Source organism: Dicentrarchus labrax, unplaced genomic scaffold (genome assembly GCF_905237075.1).
Source record: "Dicentrarchus labrax unplaced genomic scaffold, dlabrax2021, whole genome shotgun sequence".
Taxonomy (NCBI): Eukaryota; Metazoa; Chordata; class Actinopteri; family Moronidae; genus Dicentrarchus; species Dicentrarchus labrax.
Window position 1 is genome coordinate 24460328 of NW_026136708.1, and position 19845 is coordinate 24480172.

Here is a 19845-nt window from a genome sequence, read left to right on the forward strand (position 1 = left end):
TAAAGTATTTGGATTATGGTGACATAACAAATATGTCATTAAAACGCAGATAAACTGAACCGAGACGCCTGGAAATGCTGCAATATTTTATCTTGTGATGCTGATCCATAGAAAATATTTATCCCTTACTTATTATGATGAAGGCTAACAGCTAACCCAGTTGTTAAATGTAGGATCTGCTGAGTGCAGTGTTTAACGTTTTACTTTGTGTACTTTGCATTTATTCAATATTTCACGTATTTGAACTACAAGATAAAGTTTACAGGTTACACTTTATTTTAAGTTTGACACTGGTCATGAATGTGTGCTTCAGTGTCTTATGCTTGGAAAGATATCTTTAAGAAAACAGGATCTAGATGCTGATATTCAGAAAAGGTGAATTATGTGAAAGAACACAGAGATCATCCGGCAGGTTTTGGTTTGTGGAGTCTTTGTTTTGTTTCTCTGATGCATCATTAGCTCAGGAGGTCATGTTTTTGTTTGTTTGTCTGTTAGCTGAATATCTCAAAAAAGTCTGGTAGAAAGTTGGGTCAAAAGATCCTGTAACTGCTTCTTAAACCTGCATAAATTATTATTTGTAGGGAGCTTGTTCTGGTGTTTTCTGCCCCCTAGTGGCCAAAAATGAAGCCATGCAGCTTTAATATTACAAGATTTTAGGTTATTTACCAGGGAAAACGCAGACCAAGAGACCGAGATCTTATTTCTGATGGTACCCTGGATATACAGCATATATACAATAAACATAAATACACGTATAAAAAGTTCACAAGCTCACGTTTTCAATATTTTTGTGGGTTGCTTATTAAATATCTTCAATGAAGAAATTGGGTTCATTATTGTCCATCACAACTGATTAAAATTTCTAAACATTATACACAATGAACAGATTTAAAGGAGGGAATTTGGCTGCCAAGGGGAAAGACGTCAGCAGGATTGTTCTGTAATCAGTCGGGTTTACAGATGAGACTTTGTAAAGAGCTGTGAAGAATAAAAACAATCCTTATAAATGAAAACTTCTGCATGCTGTGGTGCTGTAAAAGCATTGATCTGATGAGGCTGCTGGTAAATAATAGATGTATCAATATGCTGCATTTCAAGTTAATAAAGAATGTATCTCTGTGCTGGGAACATTTCCGAGTACATCGATACATGAGGAGACTTCAAGGATTAAAATCAGCCTTTTTTTCTGCCTGTGGACCCGGCTGACGAACAGGAAGTGGACGTGGAGGGTTCGGGGTTCGGACGGCTGCACTGTGACATTCTGAGATACACCAAAGCAATCAGGAGAGATCTCAGTTCGAAACGCTCTGTAGTTTCTACACGGCAGAGGAAAGTAGGAAACCATACAGAGCACTTCAGAGGTGGAAGAAAGATTACAAACACCAGCATGCAGTAACCCTGCAGACACTCAGAGAGGAAGATGTGAACCCAGCGGCCCCCAACATTCACATCAGTACAGATAGAAGAGAGTCGCTTAAAAAACCGGGAGGAGGAAATCACCTTGTCGTCCTGTGAGATACGAGACGGAGCAGTGAGGAGACATACAGCACATCATTTATCAGAGATTACAGCAGAGAGCACCTGACACTACACCTGGCAGTTTGTTTTAATGCACCTGAAGCAGCAGGCGGGAGGGGTTAAGACTCCACCTTTTATCCACTTTCTAATTTTGTCTCATCTGACCTGAATTTGAGGTGACGAGGCGAGAGCAGGGACGAAAGCATAACTTTATATATTTCCCCATTTGCACAGAAATCCAATCATTATTTCTTCCTGTGAGCATGAACTTAATTAAGATAATGTGATGACATTCACTTGTCAATAAATATTTAGCTTTTATCGACACTGAGCAAAGATTCGTTAGTTAGCTAGCTAGCTAACAGCATGGCTAGCTACTGGAGCTCACTAATTACCATATAAAAACACAATTTAAGCTGTTTTGTTCATGTGACTGTGGCAGAACTGGTCAGATTATTGGACTCAATAACGACGAGTACTTTGTGTGGACTTGTTCTTGACTTCTGTGTTAGCAGAGAGAAGATCTGTGTTGCAACCGTCCTCGGATACTCTCGTCCTGACTCTCCCCTACTTCTCCTGGCTGACCCTGGATTATATCCGTCATTATCGGAACCCTCCTGGTGGCACAATGCTGAGGATTGTTTGTCTTATTGTCTGAAGTAGTGAAATAAAGCACAAACCTTTCTGAGGCTATTTCCCAGGACGAAGCTCTTCCTAATATCCAACTGTCTGCTTCCTCGGCACAAAATTCATCAGGTAACTGTGTCGCATTACAACAAAGGATGTGGGATCAATTCCTTCCTGCTGTACTGCAGTCTGTTTACTATTGGTTTGTTTTTTTTTGTTTTCCCAGAAAAAGGCCTTATTACTGTTATTTCTAGGATATTTCTTTGCTGACTTTCTGAATGTTTTCACAGTTTGACACTTTAATTTCACCTGTAATGCGTTCTCAGTGAATTAAGGTAACGTTGTGTAACTTTTCTTTTTCCATTTCAACTTTCTATTATCTTGTTGTCCCTGGTGGTTGTTTCCTTACCAAGAAAATGTCATCACATGCATTCATTCTGAATAGTAACTATCTGATCTGTTTGTTGTTGGGAACAGAGCCCGTGTGTGTGTGTGTGTGTGTGTGTGTGTGTGTAATGTGAATTTAATTTTAAGGGAAACTTTTTTACGAGGAAATCTGAGACAGATCTTTAAACAAAAGGTGCGAGATGTTTTCAGTTTGTTTATCTCCGCAGTTTATCTGGAACACAGAACATCACAACAGAGTGCAGAAGAGAGGACCAGGACGGGTTGTAAAGACTGTAAAGCAACTGATTTGTGCTGTATATCTGATAGATAAAATATCTGTTGAAATTAAGACCTTATGTATGTTCATATTAAAACTAATTAAAGCCTTTTAAGATCTTGTATTTGTCAAATGTGTTGTAGGCGCTAGGAGAATAAAATGTACAGTAGAGTTTTATATCTACAGTCCATCACTGCAGTCAGATAACTGGCCGGTGGAGAGAAAACTGATCTCCTGTTTCAATCTCCTCAATCATCAGGGTGAAATCTGCTGCTTAAACTTTACAGTTAGAACCTTAATTAAAAGCATATTTCTGCTTTTTGAGTTCAGTGTTCAGTGTTCACAGTGTTCAGCGTTCACAGTGTTCACAGCGATCACAGCGTTCAGTGTTCACAGTGTTCACAGTGTTCACAGTGTTCTCACTGTTCAGTGTTCACAGTGTTCAGTGTTCACAGTGTTCACAGTGTTCACAGTGTTCACAGTGTTCAGTGTTCACAGTGTTCTCACTGTTCAGTGTTCACAGTGTTCAGTGTTCACAGTGTTCACAGCGATCACAGCGTTCAGTGTTCACAGTGTTCACAGTGTTCACAGTGTTCTCACTGTTCAGTGTTCACAGTGTTCAGTGTTCACAGTGTTCACAGTGTTCACAGTGTTCACAGTGTTCTCACTGTTCAGTGTTCACAGTGTTCAGTGTTCACAGTGTTCAGTGTGTTCAGTGTTCACAGTGTTCAGGTTCAGTGTTCACAGTGTTCACAGTGTTCAGTGTTCACAGTGTTCACAGTGTTCAGTGTTCACAGTGTTCAGTGTTCACAGTGTTCAGTGTGTTCACAGTGTTCACAGTGTTCAGTGTTCACAGTGTTCAGTGTGTTCACAGTGTTCACAGTGTTCAGAGTAGATGTAGATCTGTACAGTGATTGCAAACTAGTAAGTAGTAAACAGATGTCTTAAATGTGTTGATGACAAATCAAATAAGATAAATGTGCCTGTGTGGTGGCGGCAAATAATCCAATTAAAGTGTTTTACATTACGTCAGTTTACTGTGTGTTACATTAGAGTTATGTAACGTGAAACGGTTGGAGGGGCAAATCAAATACAACAGCTACGTGTTACATTATGTAACGTTACATACAACCTGTATTACTGCATTATGTTTCCTTCCTTTACATTACTAATTGGGCAAATACGTTGAGCTGAATGTTCATGATGTGTGTTAAACAGCATTAAAGTTAAACATTGTTTTATATATTGATGTACTTTTCAGTTGTGTAAATATAGTGACATCCAGTCAGAAAACATCCTGTGATGTGTTACATCTACTTTTACAACTTTTAATACAGAGAGACTCCCTTCCTTTAGCCGGATAAAATATGAAAGTAAATCCTGGTACATTAAATAATGTTGGACAGAATGCACAGATTGATTCAGTGATCAACCTTTTATGAATCTATAGGATTTAAAGTCTCAGAGGACAAAGCTCTCATCCACGTTCCCCTTAATGGCTATAATAATTAATAATGCTGTTCTGCGGGGAACACCACTTACAGACGCAGTAATGGAATACTTGTGCATAATTAATCAAAGGCTGAAGGCGGAGGGAAGGACCTCATTTCACACGAAGCGTGAGCTTTTCTTATTAATGCAGCGTTGTAGAAGTCTTTGTGTGGGGCCAAGGTTCTCAGCCAGGCTGCTAATCAAAATGTTAGCTGTTTGAAAACGAGCATCTGAACTTATTATTATTATGAGATTATATATGCTGCAGCGAGGAAATCCTGCACCTAGAAACAGGACAGCAGCAAGCAAATATCCCAGAAGGAGAAAGAGCTCAAACATTCAGACAAATTCATTCTCTTTATTCGCTTTATTGTCTGGTTTTTCCACCTCAACTGCTTCAGGTCAATGTTTTCATCTTATTTACCCACAAATTGCTGCAAATGAAGTCGCTGTGAACAAGTTTTAAGTCCTTCATCACCAACAACAAGAGGCAAAATGTGACTTTTTTTTTTGTCTGTCTAAGTTGGTCCAATTGTGCCCCCTAGAGGTAACCAGCAGGATTCACAGTGTAATCTCCTGACAAGAAACGGACTGAATTTGGATTCATTCATCAGTCGGCTGCAATAATTTCATGTACAAACACAAGTGAACATGAATTCAATTTAAAGCTGCTGCATTATTCAAAAAGTAGTCTCCATACTATCTTTCCTGAGGTATTATTTATTCCCAAATAGTTTATTTGGGGTTTTATTATGTTTGTCTGGTGGGGGTATTATAGCGAAGATATTATATTATTCCCTTTCAGAGGCAGTAAAATAATCCCTGTTGCCTATTAAATAGCCAGAGGATTACACAGAGACACTGATCAATAATTCCACCTGATCAATCTGCTGTGAGGAGACGAGAGGAGCAAACACAGAGAGATAACGGAGTTTGTTACGACCCTGCAGGGTGGCGACAGCGTTTGTTCTAAGACTGTGGACATATGACGGCCTTTAGCTCGTGTTTCTAGAGTTACGTGTTGTTACGAACACGTTAGGAATTGTTAAAATGTGATATTTCTTAAAGGGAGTTTGGTGCAGGGAGCTTTTAGTTGGATTCAAACTGCTGATATGGATCATTGTTAACGTTTAGTCTCCACTACAGAAACACTAGCTAACTGCTGAAGTCTGATCAGGTTATCTGATGGTATTAGTTTGATTAATGCTTCAATAATGGGAGTATTGATTACTGACGCTGATCAGTTTCTAACGGCAGTGAGCTGTAAATGGTTGCCCTTTGTGTTTTTAAACTACTTTACTAATTAAACATGGTCTTCTTGTTATTAATGACTCCTGATGGAAAAACTGCTACTTTTTCCTGTTTTATATAAACTGAATATCTTTGTGGTTGGACATTTAAAGATGCCCTTTTCTTTAATGTGCAACATTTTATAGACATTTTTATTATTGATTAATGTAAAAAAAAAAAAAAAAAAAAACGATCAATAACTAAGGTGATTATTGGTTGAAACTTTAAAGTGATTAAATAAGTGTCTTTGAATATATTGCTTTATTATTATTCACATTCTGCTGCATCAGTTTCTGCTCCGATATTCATCCTCTTCCACAACAGCAGAGATCTTTGATGTAACTTGAGCTGAGGCTTTAACAATGGCTGCAGATTAGATCAGTCGTTTTCAGAACAGGTAACTTTTCTCATTATGTCTTCTGTCGTTAGTCTGTCACTGAATGTTAAATTACTGCATTAATAACAAATATTGCTCCATAAACCTCGACTTTGCTGACACACAAACAGAAGAAACCACAACAGAAACTACAGATCTTAAGAATAAAGATATTAAGAAAAGGTGAGAATTGAATTTGAAGATTTCTGAAAACAAACTTCAGTCAGTCAAATGTTTTGTGGCTGAGGAAGTTAGAAAGGAAACAGAATGAATGGATGCAAAATTAAACCTCGACCCAAAGTTCTTTATCTTACTTAAAATGCTGAAAATCAATCACACATTAGGAACTGTTGTTCTGTTGGTTCTTGTGTTAAAAACGTTCTCTCTGTAGCAGTTTCTGTAACTTTCCCGTTGTTGAATCTGAGTTGATAGAAACAAAGCAAGCTGAATTCGGGCCGTGGTGTGAACTTTACCTCGGGGCTCTTGCGATTCTGCAGGATCTGTTTGTCTGTATCTTTGGAAGCGAAGAAGCGAGTGCATCCTCTGTTCAGGTACTGAAAGACACAGAGAACAAAGCAACAGCAGTCAGATTTAGCATGGTGAACGTAGCATTAGCTCAAAGACTGGATGCTAGCAGTTTCCCCATGCTGTCTGTCTCTTTGGGCTTGGAGTGCCACAGGGATCCGTTCTGGGTCCCAGTTTGTTTTCCCTCTATATGATCCACTTTAATGAGGTCTCCTATCTCTGCTAGGTGTAAGACTACGATCTAATGAGTTATTGAGAAATGGATGAACTCTGAACCACGTCAACAATCTCATTAAATCCACCTCAGAAACTTTATCACAGTTAAATCATCTTTTCTGAAACACAAATGAGCCAGTTTCAGTTTATTCTCTTTACTGTCTGTTATGTTTTACAGTGTTTGAAATGTTGTCTGAAGAAAATGGATTAAAAAAAAGTGTTAACATTAAATCTGATTCTCTGTTTTGGTTTTAATAGTTTTAAATGTTTTCCACCAGCTGGCCTCCCCTGCAGAGAATGAAGGTAACAACTCCAACAACAACTCCTCAGGTGTGTGTGGATGTGAGGAAGAGGAGGGAGGATGAGGAGAGAGGGAAGGAGGGAGGAAGAGGAGTCCTGTGTTCAGTCTCTGAAGCAGGTTGCATTATGGGACACGTCCTCCATTTTGTTCTTGTCAGTGAACTTCAGAGGAACTGTCCTTTCATCAGTCCTTGTTTCCCCCTTTCCTTCCGTCCTTCATCCTTTTACTTCCTTACTTTAATGTTTATTTCTCTTCCTTCTTTCATGCCGTCGTTTCTTCCTTCCTTCCTTTCTTTTCTTTCTTCTTTAACCAACTTTTACTCTGATTACTTTTCCATCTTTTTCCTCTCACACCTCTCTCAGCTCTAATCTGTACTCTGTCCATCACTTAACATCAAACACACCTTTACAAACCGCCCTGAACAAACTGCTCGAACCTGAACACACCTCCTCCCTCTCTCTCTCTCCCTCCTCCCTCCCTGCAGACAGGAGGTTCATCACTCCACTGTTATTCTGAGCCAACTCACTGAATCTCTCCCCAGCAGCAGGAGGGTGAGGATGTATGAAGCCATTAGAAGCTGCTGAACCGACAGCAGGAGGTGTAATAAGCTGCGGGGGGACAGCGGCGCCACTTTAAGGCCCCACAATGACGCAGGTGAGAATAAACTATTGAATTGAGGCACCGGCAATAACAGCGACGATTCTGGAAGAAAGAAAGTGAGGTTTTTTTTCTCCTCCGACGGCGGTGGAGACGAGTATGACTCAGCTCTTTTCTGAGGGAATCAGGTGAGCAGAGACGAGGCCTGTTCAGGATCTGAAGGTCAAACACACCTTAGGGTTTATTACAGCTGAAGTTATTCTGTTCCTTCTAGTGGACACATTACACTGACAGCATCTGTAGTTCTCCATCTTTAACTCTTATAACTCAAAGAATCATGACTTATAAAGAGAGAACAATAAATGATCAACAATATATAATGAATAACTCATCTTACTAAAACCTGATCTCAATCTGAATGATCGCTGATTCATAAATATGGGAACAAAACAGTCGCTATAATTCTCCACCAGACTCCAGAGACAAAAACACTCATTTTACCTTCAGATCATCGTAACTCATCGTCATTCAAAGTGGACAGAAACAGAATAAAACTCATTAAAAGCGTCTCTGTTAGTGTTTCCAACAATCACCAACTCTGGTTTGGTGGAAATAAATCCTTAATTCACCGACGTAGATGATAAAAACAGCAGTTTCAGTCGGAGCAGACCGGCTATGGAAACAAACCTCAGAGAGGCTGCGATACAACACAGGCAGAGGGAGAGAGACACCATGTGACTCTGTATCTGTATATAGAGAATAACTGTCATTAATGTTGTAAACCTATATAAACTTGAAATGATCTAGTTTCTGTACTTAACAGATTGAACTTGAGATCAGTGACAGACGAGGCGGCCACCGATCAATAACCTCACTCAGCCATTATCTGTGCGTTACTTTCACGGCAGCATCAATGCAGATTCCTCTGTTTGTTTATGTTCAATGGGAAACACATTGGATCCTTACAGTGCAGAGAGAGTACAGCAGCCAGAGGCTTTAATGCCTCAGTGACGGCTCAGTGCTGCCCCCTGCTGCCCGTCAGCCACAGAGCTGGAAGCAGGAAGTGCTCAGAATGTGTGCGTATGTGATATTATTTAGCTTTTATTTGAATGTTTGCGTGTAAACAACTGAAACTGGGACCTGAGCTGGTTAATGTCCCACATCTGTGTGTCAATGTGTCTAATATCACAGTGGCTCTGTGGTCTTTTTACACCTGGTAAACATTGAGACATTCGGGGCTGTATGTGACCACACTGTTTTAGCAGTGCGCACGCAATGTATCCTGGGCCATACTGAACTCAGCTGACGTCCTGTTAGTACACAGCAACACGCTGTCTGATTTCCGTTTGGTTCACTTTAATGTGAATGATAGATTTGTGCTCTTTTATCTTCTAACAGAAGCAGCAGATGTTTGTGAACACACTGTTCTGTCCCCAGACTCCCTTTAAAAAACGCACAATTCTGAGATTGTTGATTGAGGAGAAACTTCATAAACTCTTTCTATAATAAATTCTTAATCATTTGGGCCTTCTTGAAAATTCAGCAAATGTTACACATTAATTTATTTCCATTGGGTTTGCTGTAATGCAAATTATACATTTGGGCTCTTTTACCTGCCGATAAAAGCAGCAGATGTTTGTGAACACACTGTTCTGTCCCCAGACTCCCTTTAAAAAATGTGTAATTTTGAGAGTTGTTGATTAAGGAGAAACTTTGTTAAACACTTTCTACAACACATTTTTATAAATTCAGCAAATGTTACACATTAATTGATTTACTTCTTTGAGTAAAAACGTTGTTGGCTGGAGTCCAGCAGGAGTGACGCACACTTTTACTGCCTTTTTTCGTCATCTGTGAGGTGAAAACATCAGATTTCCACACAGTCGGAGGAAGTTAAAGTGTGTGTCCTGCTCATAAAGTTCAGAAATGTAGTTTGAAGTTATAAAATCCCACAGAGCCACAGCAGAGCGTCTCCTGCTGACAGTGCAGGTAAAAGGTGCGACTCAGGATGATATCGGAGTTAAATGTGGTGCTGAAGTGAAAAAAGAACAAAAAGTTGAACATTTTTGTATTGAACAGCCAAAAGGAGAAAAATAACAGACTGAGCAAATCCTGAGAAGGGTTGTGTTTATAGAGCGGGGATGTGAGAGCTGATCACATCTTAATCACCCATGTTAATGCCAGATATTCTCTATACTCTGTCAGCTCTAATCACATGTTGAATCATCATCACAGGGGAAAACGTTTATTTTGGGGAAAATGGAGAGAAAATGAAAAACTGGTGGAGTTGGTGATTGTTGGAAACACTAACAGAGACAGTTTTGGTGAGTTTTATTCTGTTTCTGTTCACTTTGAATGAAGATACGATGATCCGAAGGTAAAATTTGTGTTTTGTCTCTGGAGTCTGGTGGAGAGAGATATTACGGCTGCTTCTCTTCTCCTCTATTCTTAGAATTAATGACTTACTTTGGATGGTTTCTTTTAACTAAAAAACATTTATTCCCCTATTATTAACTTTGCGAAGCAGCTGTCTCGCCAAGCTTCAATCAGTCAATGTGTTTATGGCCTGTGCAGTGGGACCGGCAGCTAGCTTCTCCACGAGGAGGTCAAAGGTCAGGCTCAGTCACATGACACAGCCAGGTTTGACAGCGACGCGTTCCCAGTGAAGCAGTTTAAAACTGTGTGACATCACGTCTCCTATCAGAGACACAACTGTCTCTGTGGAGGGTCCAGATGTTCTCCAACATCTGTTCTCCACCAGCGAGACCAAAACACACACGTTCCTCCAAAGATACAAACATCACCGACTGTTAATCACCTGCTGATACACTCACACAGAACAGCACCTATAAGGATCAATACATCCATCATCTGCAGTACCAATCCATCACCAATCACCAATCTATCACCAATCTATCCTCCATATGTCTGTGTGACACTGGGTTCATCAGACACTGAGGAGAAACTGCCGTACCCTGAACGTGTCCGGGGAACTGAGGTGGAACTTCTGCCTGATGTCCTCGGTGGCTCCTGCACACAGTCGGTAGAAGATGTGGTAGTTTCTCTCCTCGGAGCTTTGTCTGCAGATCCTCGACTTCTCCAGCAGGTAGTGCGACACGAAGCCGCCCACGACGGCGTTCTGAGCACCAGCAGGAAACACATTTTAATGTCAGTGTATTCACATCATCTACTTTAAAGCTCCAGTGTGTTACACAATATAACGTTCACAGGTATGTTTCCATTACTTTATAATCACCTGAATATGTGTTACCTAACAACGAGATGTTTTTATCTACAGAGGGAGCGGACACAAGGACAAATATCGAGGATAATACAAGATCAAATAACAGTGTATCAGGTCACAGTCTGTGTATGAAAACTATATGAAATATTTTGATTTATGATGATAACTGCAGGAACTGAGGTCTCATCGCTGTTAGGTGTTTTGCTGTGTAAGCGTCTGCGATGATGCAGCGAATACAGAGTTTATTCATGAGTGCAGAGATATATTCAGAAATATTCAGAATTGAAGATCAATATAAACTGTTTATGCTAAATAACTATGAGCCATCATATTTAATTCACAACGTTTCATTATTTGTGAAACTGTGGAAGAACAAACTGAAGTTACCTTCTCATTGAAGTGGATCTCCACAAACTTTCCGAAGCGACTGCTGTTGTTGTTCCGGACAGTTTTTGCGTTTCCGAAAGCTTCCAGCAGCGGGTTGGCTGCAGGAATATAGAGAGAAACACTAACTCACGCTGAGGAAACAACAAGCTCTCAATTGTCTCTTACATTTTCCGTTAATAATTATTTCAGAGAAAGATACAGGTCCATTGACTGTAACTGAGGTCAGTCTCACCTTCCACTATTCTCTCGTCGATGTCCTGACCGGTTCCGTACGAGGTTGTCAAGTATCTGTCAGGAGAAACAGTCCCAGGTTAGTGTCGAGGTCCTGAGACCACAGACTGTACATAGGGAGGGTGATGGACCGATGTATACTGTATACTTGCCTTTATAACACTGTCAGTGTGTCATTCACTGAAACCTGCTACAACTCCATTAATATTGATGAGACTAAATATTAGCACACCACTCAGACACCTCGTAATACTGAAGAGATTTCCATTTATTTGACTTTTTTATGAGCTGCTTGTTTTCTGTTGTATTTTTAAGAAGGTGAGTTTGTGCTGAAGAGACAATAAAGTGTGTCAGTAGCTGATCTGCCCGATCGGTACTGAGCATGTGCAACTCAACAGAGGTCAGGAAGAAACTCTCACTCGTTCTCTCGCTCCAACAGTGCTCATCAATAAGGTCGGTTAAACCTCTTTTAAACCCGGCGGTGGTCCAACCTCCTCCACTCTATTGTGAACTGAAGTGAAGTGAATGAACTGTTTTAAACTTAAAACGAACTAATTTTTACTGCTGGTTGTTTTTTTGTGCTTCTTTTTCACAACTTTTACTTTGTTGTTGTTGTTGTTGACCTTTTTTACTAATAATTTAATAATAAGTTTGAAATATAAAAGGTCTTCAGAGACATTATCTAGATGGAGTTTTGCTTTTGTTGTCCTCAACTCCTGACAACTTGTTCCTGTCTGTAAGAAAAGCTGCAGCTTCGTCCTCACCTGAGCACAAACTTGGTGTTTTCGGTCTTCCCGGCCCCGGACTCCCCTGAGACGATGATGGACTGGCTCATCTTCAGGACCTTCATGTCCCTGTACGCTTTATCAGCTGGTGAGACACACAGACAGAAGCAGCTGTTAGATTAGACCTCGCTCCGCCTCGAGGACACAAACCTGACCCCAATAATCAAACTGATATTAAACTGGCTAGGAGTCGGTCTGAGTGATGTTCAGAGGACGGTGGGTAATCTGAGCGCTGACTGCTGCCTGGTGGAGAGATTAGAAACTACAGCAGGAGACTATTCATGAACTGATGATGATAAAAGGTGTTTTCATACAGACTCAGACTCCCACACTCTCTTTGGATCTTTGACTGTTAAAACTACTTCTTTCAGACAGATTTTCATATTTTCTCCATGAACAAAACAAAATGATCTAAATTTAAATTTAAATACATATTTTAATGAATACGATCCATTTATGTTTGACAGAAAATAAGTTGACAGTCTCTGTTTGTCCCAGTTCTGACAATAAACCAATTCAAAGTTTGTTAATGTAACTATTGTGTACTTGCAAGACTGAGCTTATTTATTTGCTTATTAATCTACTTGTAATTTTCATTATGGTATTTTTTCAGTGTTTGATTTTAATTACAGAGCAGTGAGTGTCGCTGTTACTTTATATCCAGCTCCCTTTGCAGCTTACATTAAACTGCATTAACTAGTTCACGTTCATTTCTTTCTTTATGTGTTTTTTAATAAGCTGATTGCAATCACCCACAACTCAGTTTAATGTAAGGGGTAATGAAAGTCTTGTTTTCTGTGTGTAACAATGTCCACAGATCTGACAGGACACTGAGGAATAAGTTCTTCTTAAGAATGAAATAATCAAACTACAACCAACAGACCTTATCAAAGCAAAAAACATCAACAGAAAGTTCAACCATGACTATAAGTATATATCTGTATCAGTGCTGGGTGATGACTAATCAAAAATAAACCCTCTCAGTCTGTCTGTGACTCACTGTGGATTCATCCTTTAACAGCAAAGAGTTCAGTTCAACCTGACAAACACTAAAATATAAACTGTTAACATTAATCTCCCACACAGGACCAACCTGAAATAAACTGTACAGAACTCACACTGAACCCACAGATACCAACAGGAAACAAAAACACCAAACATTCTCGTGTTTGGTGCCTTTGTTTTGTGGCGACTCACCGATGGCGTAGACGTGTGGCGGCAGCGTGCCCAGAGACCGGCCCCGGTACTGCTTGATGGTCTCCGGCGAGTAAAGCTTTAGGATGTCATAGTACGGGTTGACCGCGATCAGGATGTTGGCTACAAACGTCTGCAGGAGGACAAGAAGAACAAAAAACACTGAGGAACAACAACTTCAATGTGTCCAGTTTGCACATATTTTATTAATAGTTTGCACATACTACTTTATACTATAAATATATATATATAATATATAATAACAATAGAATTAGAATAGTATAGAAAGAGAGAGAGAGGTTTATGAAGATACCTCCACTTTATTAATATAATCAGACTTTAAAAAGAAAAAAAGCTGAAATACTACATTAATAGAAATGTACAATTATATATATACACATTATATTGAGATCCATGAAGTGTTATGATATAAATCTCTGCTAATTAAAGACCTTTTAAGATGTTTTCTAGATAAAGATAATGTAGATATTGATTGTAGTGATGGAAGCAGAGAGACGGTCCTCTGTATTTCATTGAATATTGATTAAGGGAAGTCAATACATACAGAAAATATGTAAGATAAAACTCCTCAAAGTGTCTTATAGAACAAGAGTGAATGTCTGAGGAAAATGTATATATCACTTTTGTTTACCTGTACTCTTTAAAACTCAATTTAATTTTATTTGCACAGCACCAATTCATAACAACAGAGCAGGTTTGGACTGTACTGCTTATAAAATGATTTACACAGACCCAACAGTTCCCAAGAAAAAGAAAACATAATTAAAAAGTAATTTAAACAAAAGAATTTCATAAAAACAACCTCACATTCTGATAATATTGAATTATTGCTCTGCCTTGTACTCCATATTGTCATTAATTAACCCTGGATCTTGTTAGTCACTGTTTATTACAATATGAGGAGTTACTCTGGTAATGAATGAGACAAAATAACTCAACAAACTATCAGTAAATATGACATGAAGAAGGAGAAGTCCTGTTTCAGACTTTAATGCACCAGAGTCAGTTCCTTCTCCGGCTACCAGATGGCAGTGTGAGCCAACAGATGAACCCCATAAGAGGAGGATGTTCATACGAAGACACACACCTGAGGTCACCTGAGCCCTGTGTGTTCATGTGCTCTCGTACAGTTTCACATCATCAGGTCCGAGGAGGTGTTTGTGAGGACGGTTTACAAAGTCAGGACATTTCATCAGAGTGAGGACATATTTGGGAAATGAGGACATCGTCGTAAAGTGAAGACATTTGTGGAAAATCGGGTTATTTTTAGAACAGTCGGATATTTTTAGAGTGAGGTCAGTTTGGGAAAGTGAGAACATTAAGTCCGGTCCTCACTTCTTCTTCAAGTCTGGTTTTTAGGGTCAAGTTTAGAATTACGTTTAGATTCATCTTAAGAAATGAATTATGGTAGTAATGTGTGTGTGTGTGTGTGTGTGTGTGTGTGTGTGTGTGTGTGTGTGTGTGTTTTATGGGCCTTGAAAAGGAAGAGAAACAAAGGCCTCAGTAATTGTTTCCCTCAGAGATCACGGACAGATATTATAGATATCATCCATCTATATCTCCTTAATACAGATTAAAGTGACTCTGCAGCCCCACAATCTGTGTCTGACACCAGCGACGGTTTATCATACACACCTCTTTACTCTTTATCCTGTTTTTACTCCGTTTGCAGCTGTAATATTGTGCTTCCTGTGTTCTCACCTGCAGAAGCTCATAAACTTTCAGTAGCTGGATGTTAAATACTTTAAATCTTTAATCTGTCCATCACACAGCCAGTGAATTAAAGATACAGAACATCCAGCTGGAAGTGACAAGTCCAGATTCTTTCTCCCAGTTTTAACTTTATTTCTCGACTGTTTCTTACTGATTTGAATACTTAAAAGTTCCTAATTTCCTTATTTTTAGATATGTCAATAAACATGTAAAAAGTGGTGTCATATTTATCTAACTATTAAAATAATTCCTGGTTTGTGACGACCTCAAACTTTATTTCACTCTGCAGTGTTTTTATGTTTTAGATGTTTGATCCTCCTTCTATTTTTATTTTATTGTTTTTATTTGCATTTTTATTCTGTGTAATGCGCTTTGTAAGCTTGTAAAGAAAGGTTATATGGAGATTAAGTTTATTATTAAAGATTATATCTTTTATATCTTCTTATATCTATATGTATTTATTGTTTCTATAAAGCACTTTGAACTTTGTATTGAAGTCACGTCTAATGGATGTGATATAATCGTCCCTGCAGTAAATCAGTGAGACGTGTGTCTGCAGGAGAAAGTGAGGAAAGTGTTTGCGTGTAAATACCTGTGAAGGTGTGTGTGCTCCACCCAAAGTAGCTCCAGGCAGTTTAAAACAAACACAGATACTCTCTCTGATATCACTGCAGGATTTCTCTCCATTACATAACCTTGTCTGAGCTCTAAATCTAGTTTTACTTCAGCAGGAGGCGCAAAGTTGTTCACAGCCTCCAGTCTGAGCTTCTCTTGTTGTTTGTGTTTGTGATTACATTCAGAGAGCAACCGGACAGCTTTGTTTGGGTCAATAAGTTGAGATATCGGGAAGAGTCAATCTTTGATCGATCTCAAACCCTTGAATTATGTAGATTTCTCTCATTAACATGAAGAAGATGATCACGAGAGGTTTCAGACTGATAATATTACATTAATTTCAGTACTTACATATATTTTGTCTTTGCTGTATCTCACACGAACGTTGTTGAGCAGAGTGGCTTCATTCAAGTACATCAAAGAACCTGAAAAGGACAAAGAGTCAGTGGAACAACAAAGGCTGCCTGTTTATAATATGGCATTATATCAATATCAACATATATCAAACATTATTACAGGACTCAAACATTCTCTGAAGCTCAGTCTTGTTAAAAAATAACTAAAATAATTAGCTAAAGCTAATAGATTAGCAATAATTGAAACAGATCACTAGAGGTAATGGATACTGGAGGACAGTACAACAACTGCAATGATGTAATATTTGGATTAAAAACTATTTTTCTGTTGTGGATTTACAGGAATCAATCTGCACTCAGCAGGTAACAAACATAAACTCACAGTTGTCCTCCACGTGTTTGTTGACGTCATCCTCTGCAGGGAAGACTTGGTTGATAGCAGCCAGAAATGTCTGCAGAAAACAGCAAAGTGTGAAAGATTAAGTCAAAACTCTAATGCAAGAACAACATCAGTAGTGTAATATTTCATATTATATTTATAATAACAGTCACAGCAGAGAACAGCTGATAAACTGAACAATGAACACAAACTGTGAACAACTGCAGGAAGTTTGAGCAGATTATTTCCTGTCAATATTGATCAGTTTTATGAGTTATGACTTTTATACAATTCTCTGTATTATACATTTGTATCAACAATCATACACACTTAATAGGCTTATTTTCTGACAGATTCAGTGTTTTCCTCTCATTGTTCTATCAGCTCTTTGGTTGTTTTAACTGCAAATTTTTCCAATAGATAACGATTTCATTTAGTTTTCTTCAAAGAAATGAACAAAAAACTGCTTTTTATCTTTTTCTTTAGGGGAAATGGAGCCGTTTACAATATCTAATCAATAATTTAACAGCTTTTTTCATCATCAAGTTGAACTCAGTGATTTTCTATCAGTCCGTTAAATTTCCGTTTTTGGAAATTTTTTTCTTTCTGCTCTCAGATTATTTTGGTCTTGTTTTTCAGGGCTGAGATTTTAAATAATACATTCATCCAGAGGGATAAATATACCGGCTGATGAATTATTTGCAGGCAGCAGGTAACAGGATCAGAGCGAGAGGAGGTTTGGACGGAGAGCGGTCGACACCTCCACGGCCGAGAGCCACAACTCTTTTTAATTATTAACCGTCTGATCAACTCAAAATAACAAAATACATCTTCAAACATTTCAGATTCTGACTGAAGATAAAAGAACCAATCACAGGTCTGATGAGATCGGCAGCATCTCAACTTAAAATTAGTTTATTGTTCTAATATCTTCATCAGGTCAGACGGTTTTAAACTTTATACTTCTACTGCACTCATCGACTGTATGATAAATAGTAGATGCAGCCATCTAAACGTCACTCATTTGTTTGTAGAGTATCGTTGTACCGCAAATTTGGTTAGTTTAATTTGTTGGAGCCAGAAGTATATTTGGATTAAACGTTGCGGCTGCAGGAGGATTCAGCTCCATCCTGATTGGATCTGACTGAGAAAGATGGTTAAATCGAGCAGCGTCGGCCGACACTAATAAAATGATTATTTATTGTCACTGTGGGGTTAAAAGGAGTCCTCCTGGTCCACAGTTCTCCTCCCAATAGTTCCCGTCTGGAGCCTCGATGGCAGTGATTTAGAACCGTTCATTTTGCCTCCTCGTACAATCTTATTGTCACATTTTAGCTCCTAACTGGCCTCGGATGTACGCTGCACTGTGTGAACGTAGAAGATACTGAAACATTTACAGAAAATACAAAACTTATTTTAAATTATGTTTTAGAGATCTCATAGTTTAAACTTTGTAGTATTTGTTTTAATACCACTAGAGGCTGTGTACCTCCAGCGGTCCACGTACCACAGGTTGAAACCCAGTGCTTTATTTTACTGTAAATGGGACCATCATTTACTAAATGAACATCATGCTGTAGTGAAGAAGACTGAGACTACAGACTGAGACCAGAAACTCGTTAGGAAAGCCCGTTTTAGACTATTAACTGATGATAAGCTTATAAACTACGACAGATTCTTAAAGATTTTATACAGAAATCAGCGACCTGTCGAGGTTCCTCGTCGTGTTTCTACGAGTTGTTCATTCTTGAAGCTGAGGCCGCTGATGTTGAACTAATACCGGAGGCTTTATGAGGACACATGTGACCTCAGTGTTTTGGAGGGGGGGTTGTTGTATTCCTGTGATCTCCAACAGGCTCTCTCTCTGCAGGCCATTTAATCTGCCCTGTTAGAGAGGCACTGTGGGCCTTCAGCGGTGCCGAGGTGACGTACAGTTGATTCATTATTTCCAGTGGTGGCGTGCTCCACATTCTCGGCCCCGAACGGGACGGATTCCACAACGCTGCACCGCGTGAGGAAGAAAGGAGGGTAGCAAGAGGAGGTGGAGGCGACACAAGGGCAATAATCTGAAAGAAAAGCAGCTGAACACTGTTCACTCTTTCATCGCTGTTAAGGTGCAGAGATCAACCCCTGTCCCGCAGCTGATGGTCCGTCCCACCGGTTCCAAGTGACAATGACTCACTGAGACCATTAACAGCAGATTCTACCATTTATACTTATATAATATACTATAACTATATACCAGTCTTTGGTTTTTAGGTTCAGGATCTCTTTCCAAACTTTTTTGTACATTAAAGTGTTTTTAGGCCGATTTAACAGCGACAGGTTGCTATCGAAACTATTTCTGACCATTTTCCAAATGTACAGTAAAGTTTTAAGGCCCCCGACACAACAAACCTTTCTGATGCATAACGTTAGCCCTCTGGCTCGTAGCATAATGTTAGTATCTGATAGGAGGGAACCTGAAATATCTCCTGTCGCCAAGTCGTATCTAAGGTTCATCCTATTTACTGGAGCAGTTAACAACGTCTCCATTGCATAAGAACATTATGGGATGCTAATGATTGTCAGTCCCTTGGGTGTTACCAGGGAAACAGAGTTATAGCTTGTAAAAAACTTTAGATTTTGATAAAATGTTTATTTTAAGAAAATATAAAATATTTATCTTATATGTTTTTTATTATAGAAGTCTCTAAAAGACAAATTTCCAACAGCCTCCTCTTTTTCCTTAAACCTTCCTCCTAGCGAGCCGCCCTCCACCCTCTCCATCACCAGCACTGAGGCAGATCAAACAGTGGACACCGTCTGTGATCCACAGACTCTAGAGGACAAAGAGTCAGCCATTGTGTCCGATAGTATGACAGAGTATCGCTCTCTCTCTCTCTCTGTCTTTCTCCTGACGTCCGTCGCAGGAGGTTTGCCAGCCAGTGAACACATCGTCACACACTGGCACAAACTGGCTGCAGCGGGACAGACTGGACATTGTTCTGACTGCCACAGGCCTCCACTGCAGCCCGGAAGCTCACTGACAGCAGATCTGACGGGTGCAAAGTTACATGTGTCCAGAGCAGCAGTTACAGTGGAAAAACCCTGGTTCTCTCCCTTTGGTAAGAAGCACAACAGACTCAGCTACGCAGGTTAGAATGTGAATGCAACTTTCCCAACTCCCATACTAAGTCAATACAGTAAAAGGAAGCTAAAGTTTCACAGTTCTTATGCAATAGTCTCCTTCAACTGGATTAACCCAGTTAGAAGTAGTTCCCCAGTCTTTGTTGTAGCTTTGTGGTGACATATTTTTTCCTGCTGGTTCGTAGT

The 19845-nt window shown here is 39.4% G+C and overlaps 1 protein-coding gene across 7 annotated transcripts in view; it reads right to left on the reverse strand.

The window, feature by feature from the left end:
* Window positions 1-19845, reverse strand: part of myo6a (myosin VIa) — a 117804-nt gene that overhangs the window by 77725 nt on the left and 20234 nt on the right. For all 7 annotated transcript variants that reach the window (XM_051408999.1, XM_051408998.1, XM_051408997.1 and 4 more), the window contains exons 3-10: window positions 16534-16603; window positions 16147-16220; window positions 13450-13579; window positions 12232-12337; window positions 11469-11524; window positions 11237-11334; window positions 10580-10744; window positions 6440-6520 (exon numbers count right to left, since the gene is read on the reverse strand). In XM_051408999.1, coding sequence (XP_051264959.1) covers window positions 6440-6520; window positions 10580-10744; window positions 11237-11334; window positions 11469-11524; window positions 12232-12337; window positions 13450-13579; window positions 16147-16220; window positions 16534-16603 — 780 coding nt within the window. The remainder of the gene's footprint in view (window positions 1-6439; window positions 6521-10579; window positions 10745-11236; window positions 11335-11468; window positions 11525-12231; window positions 12338-13449; window positions 13580-16146; window positions 16221-16533; window positions 16604-19845) is intronic.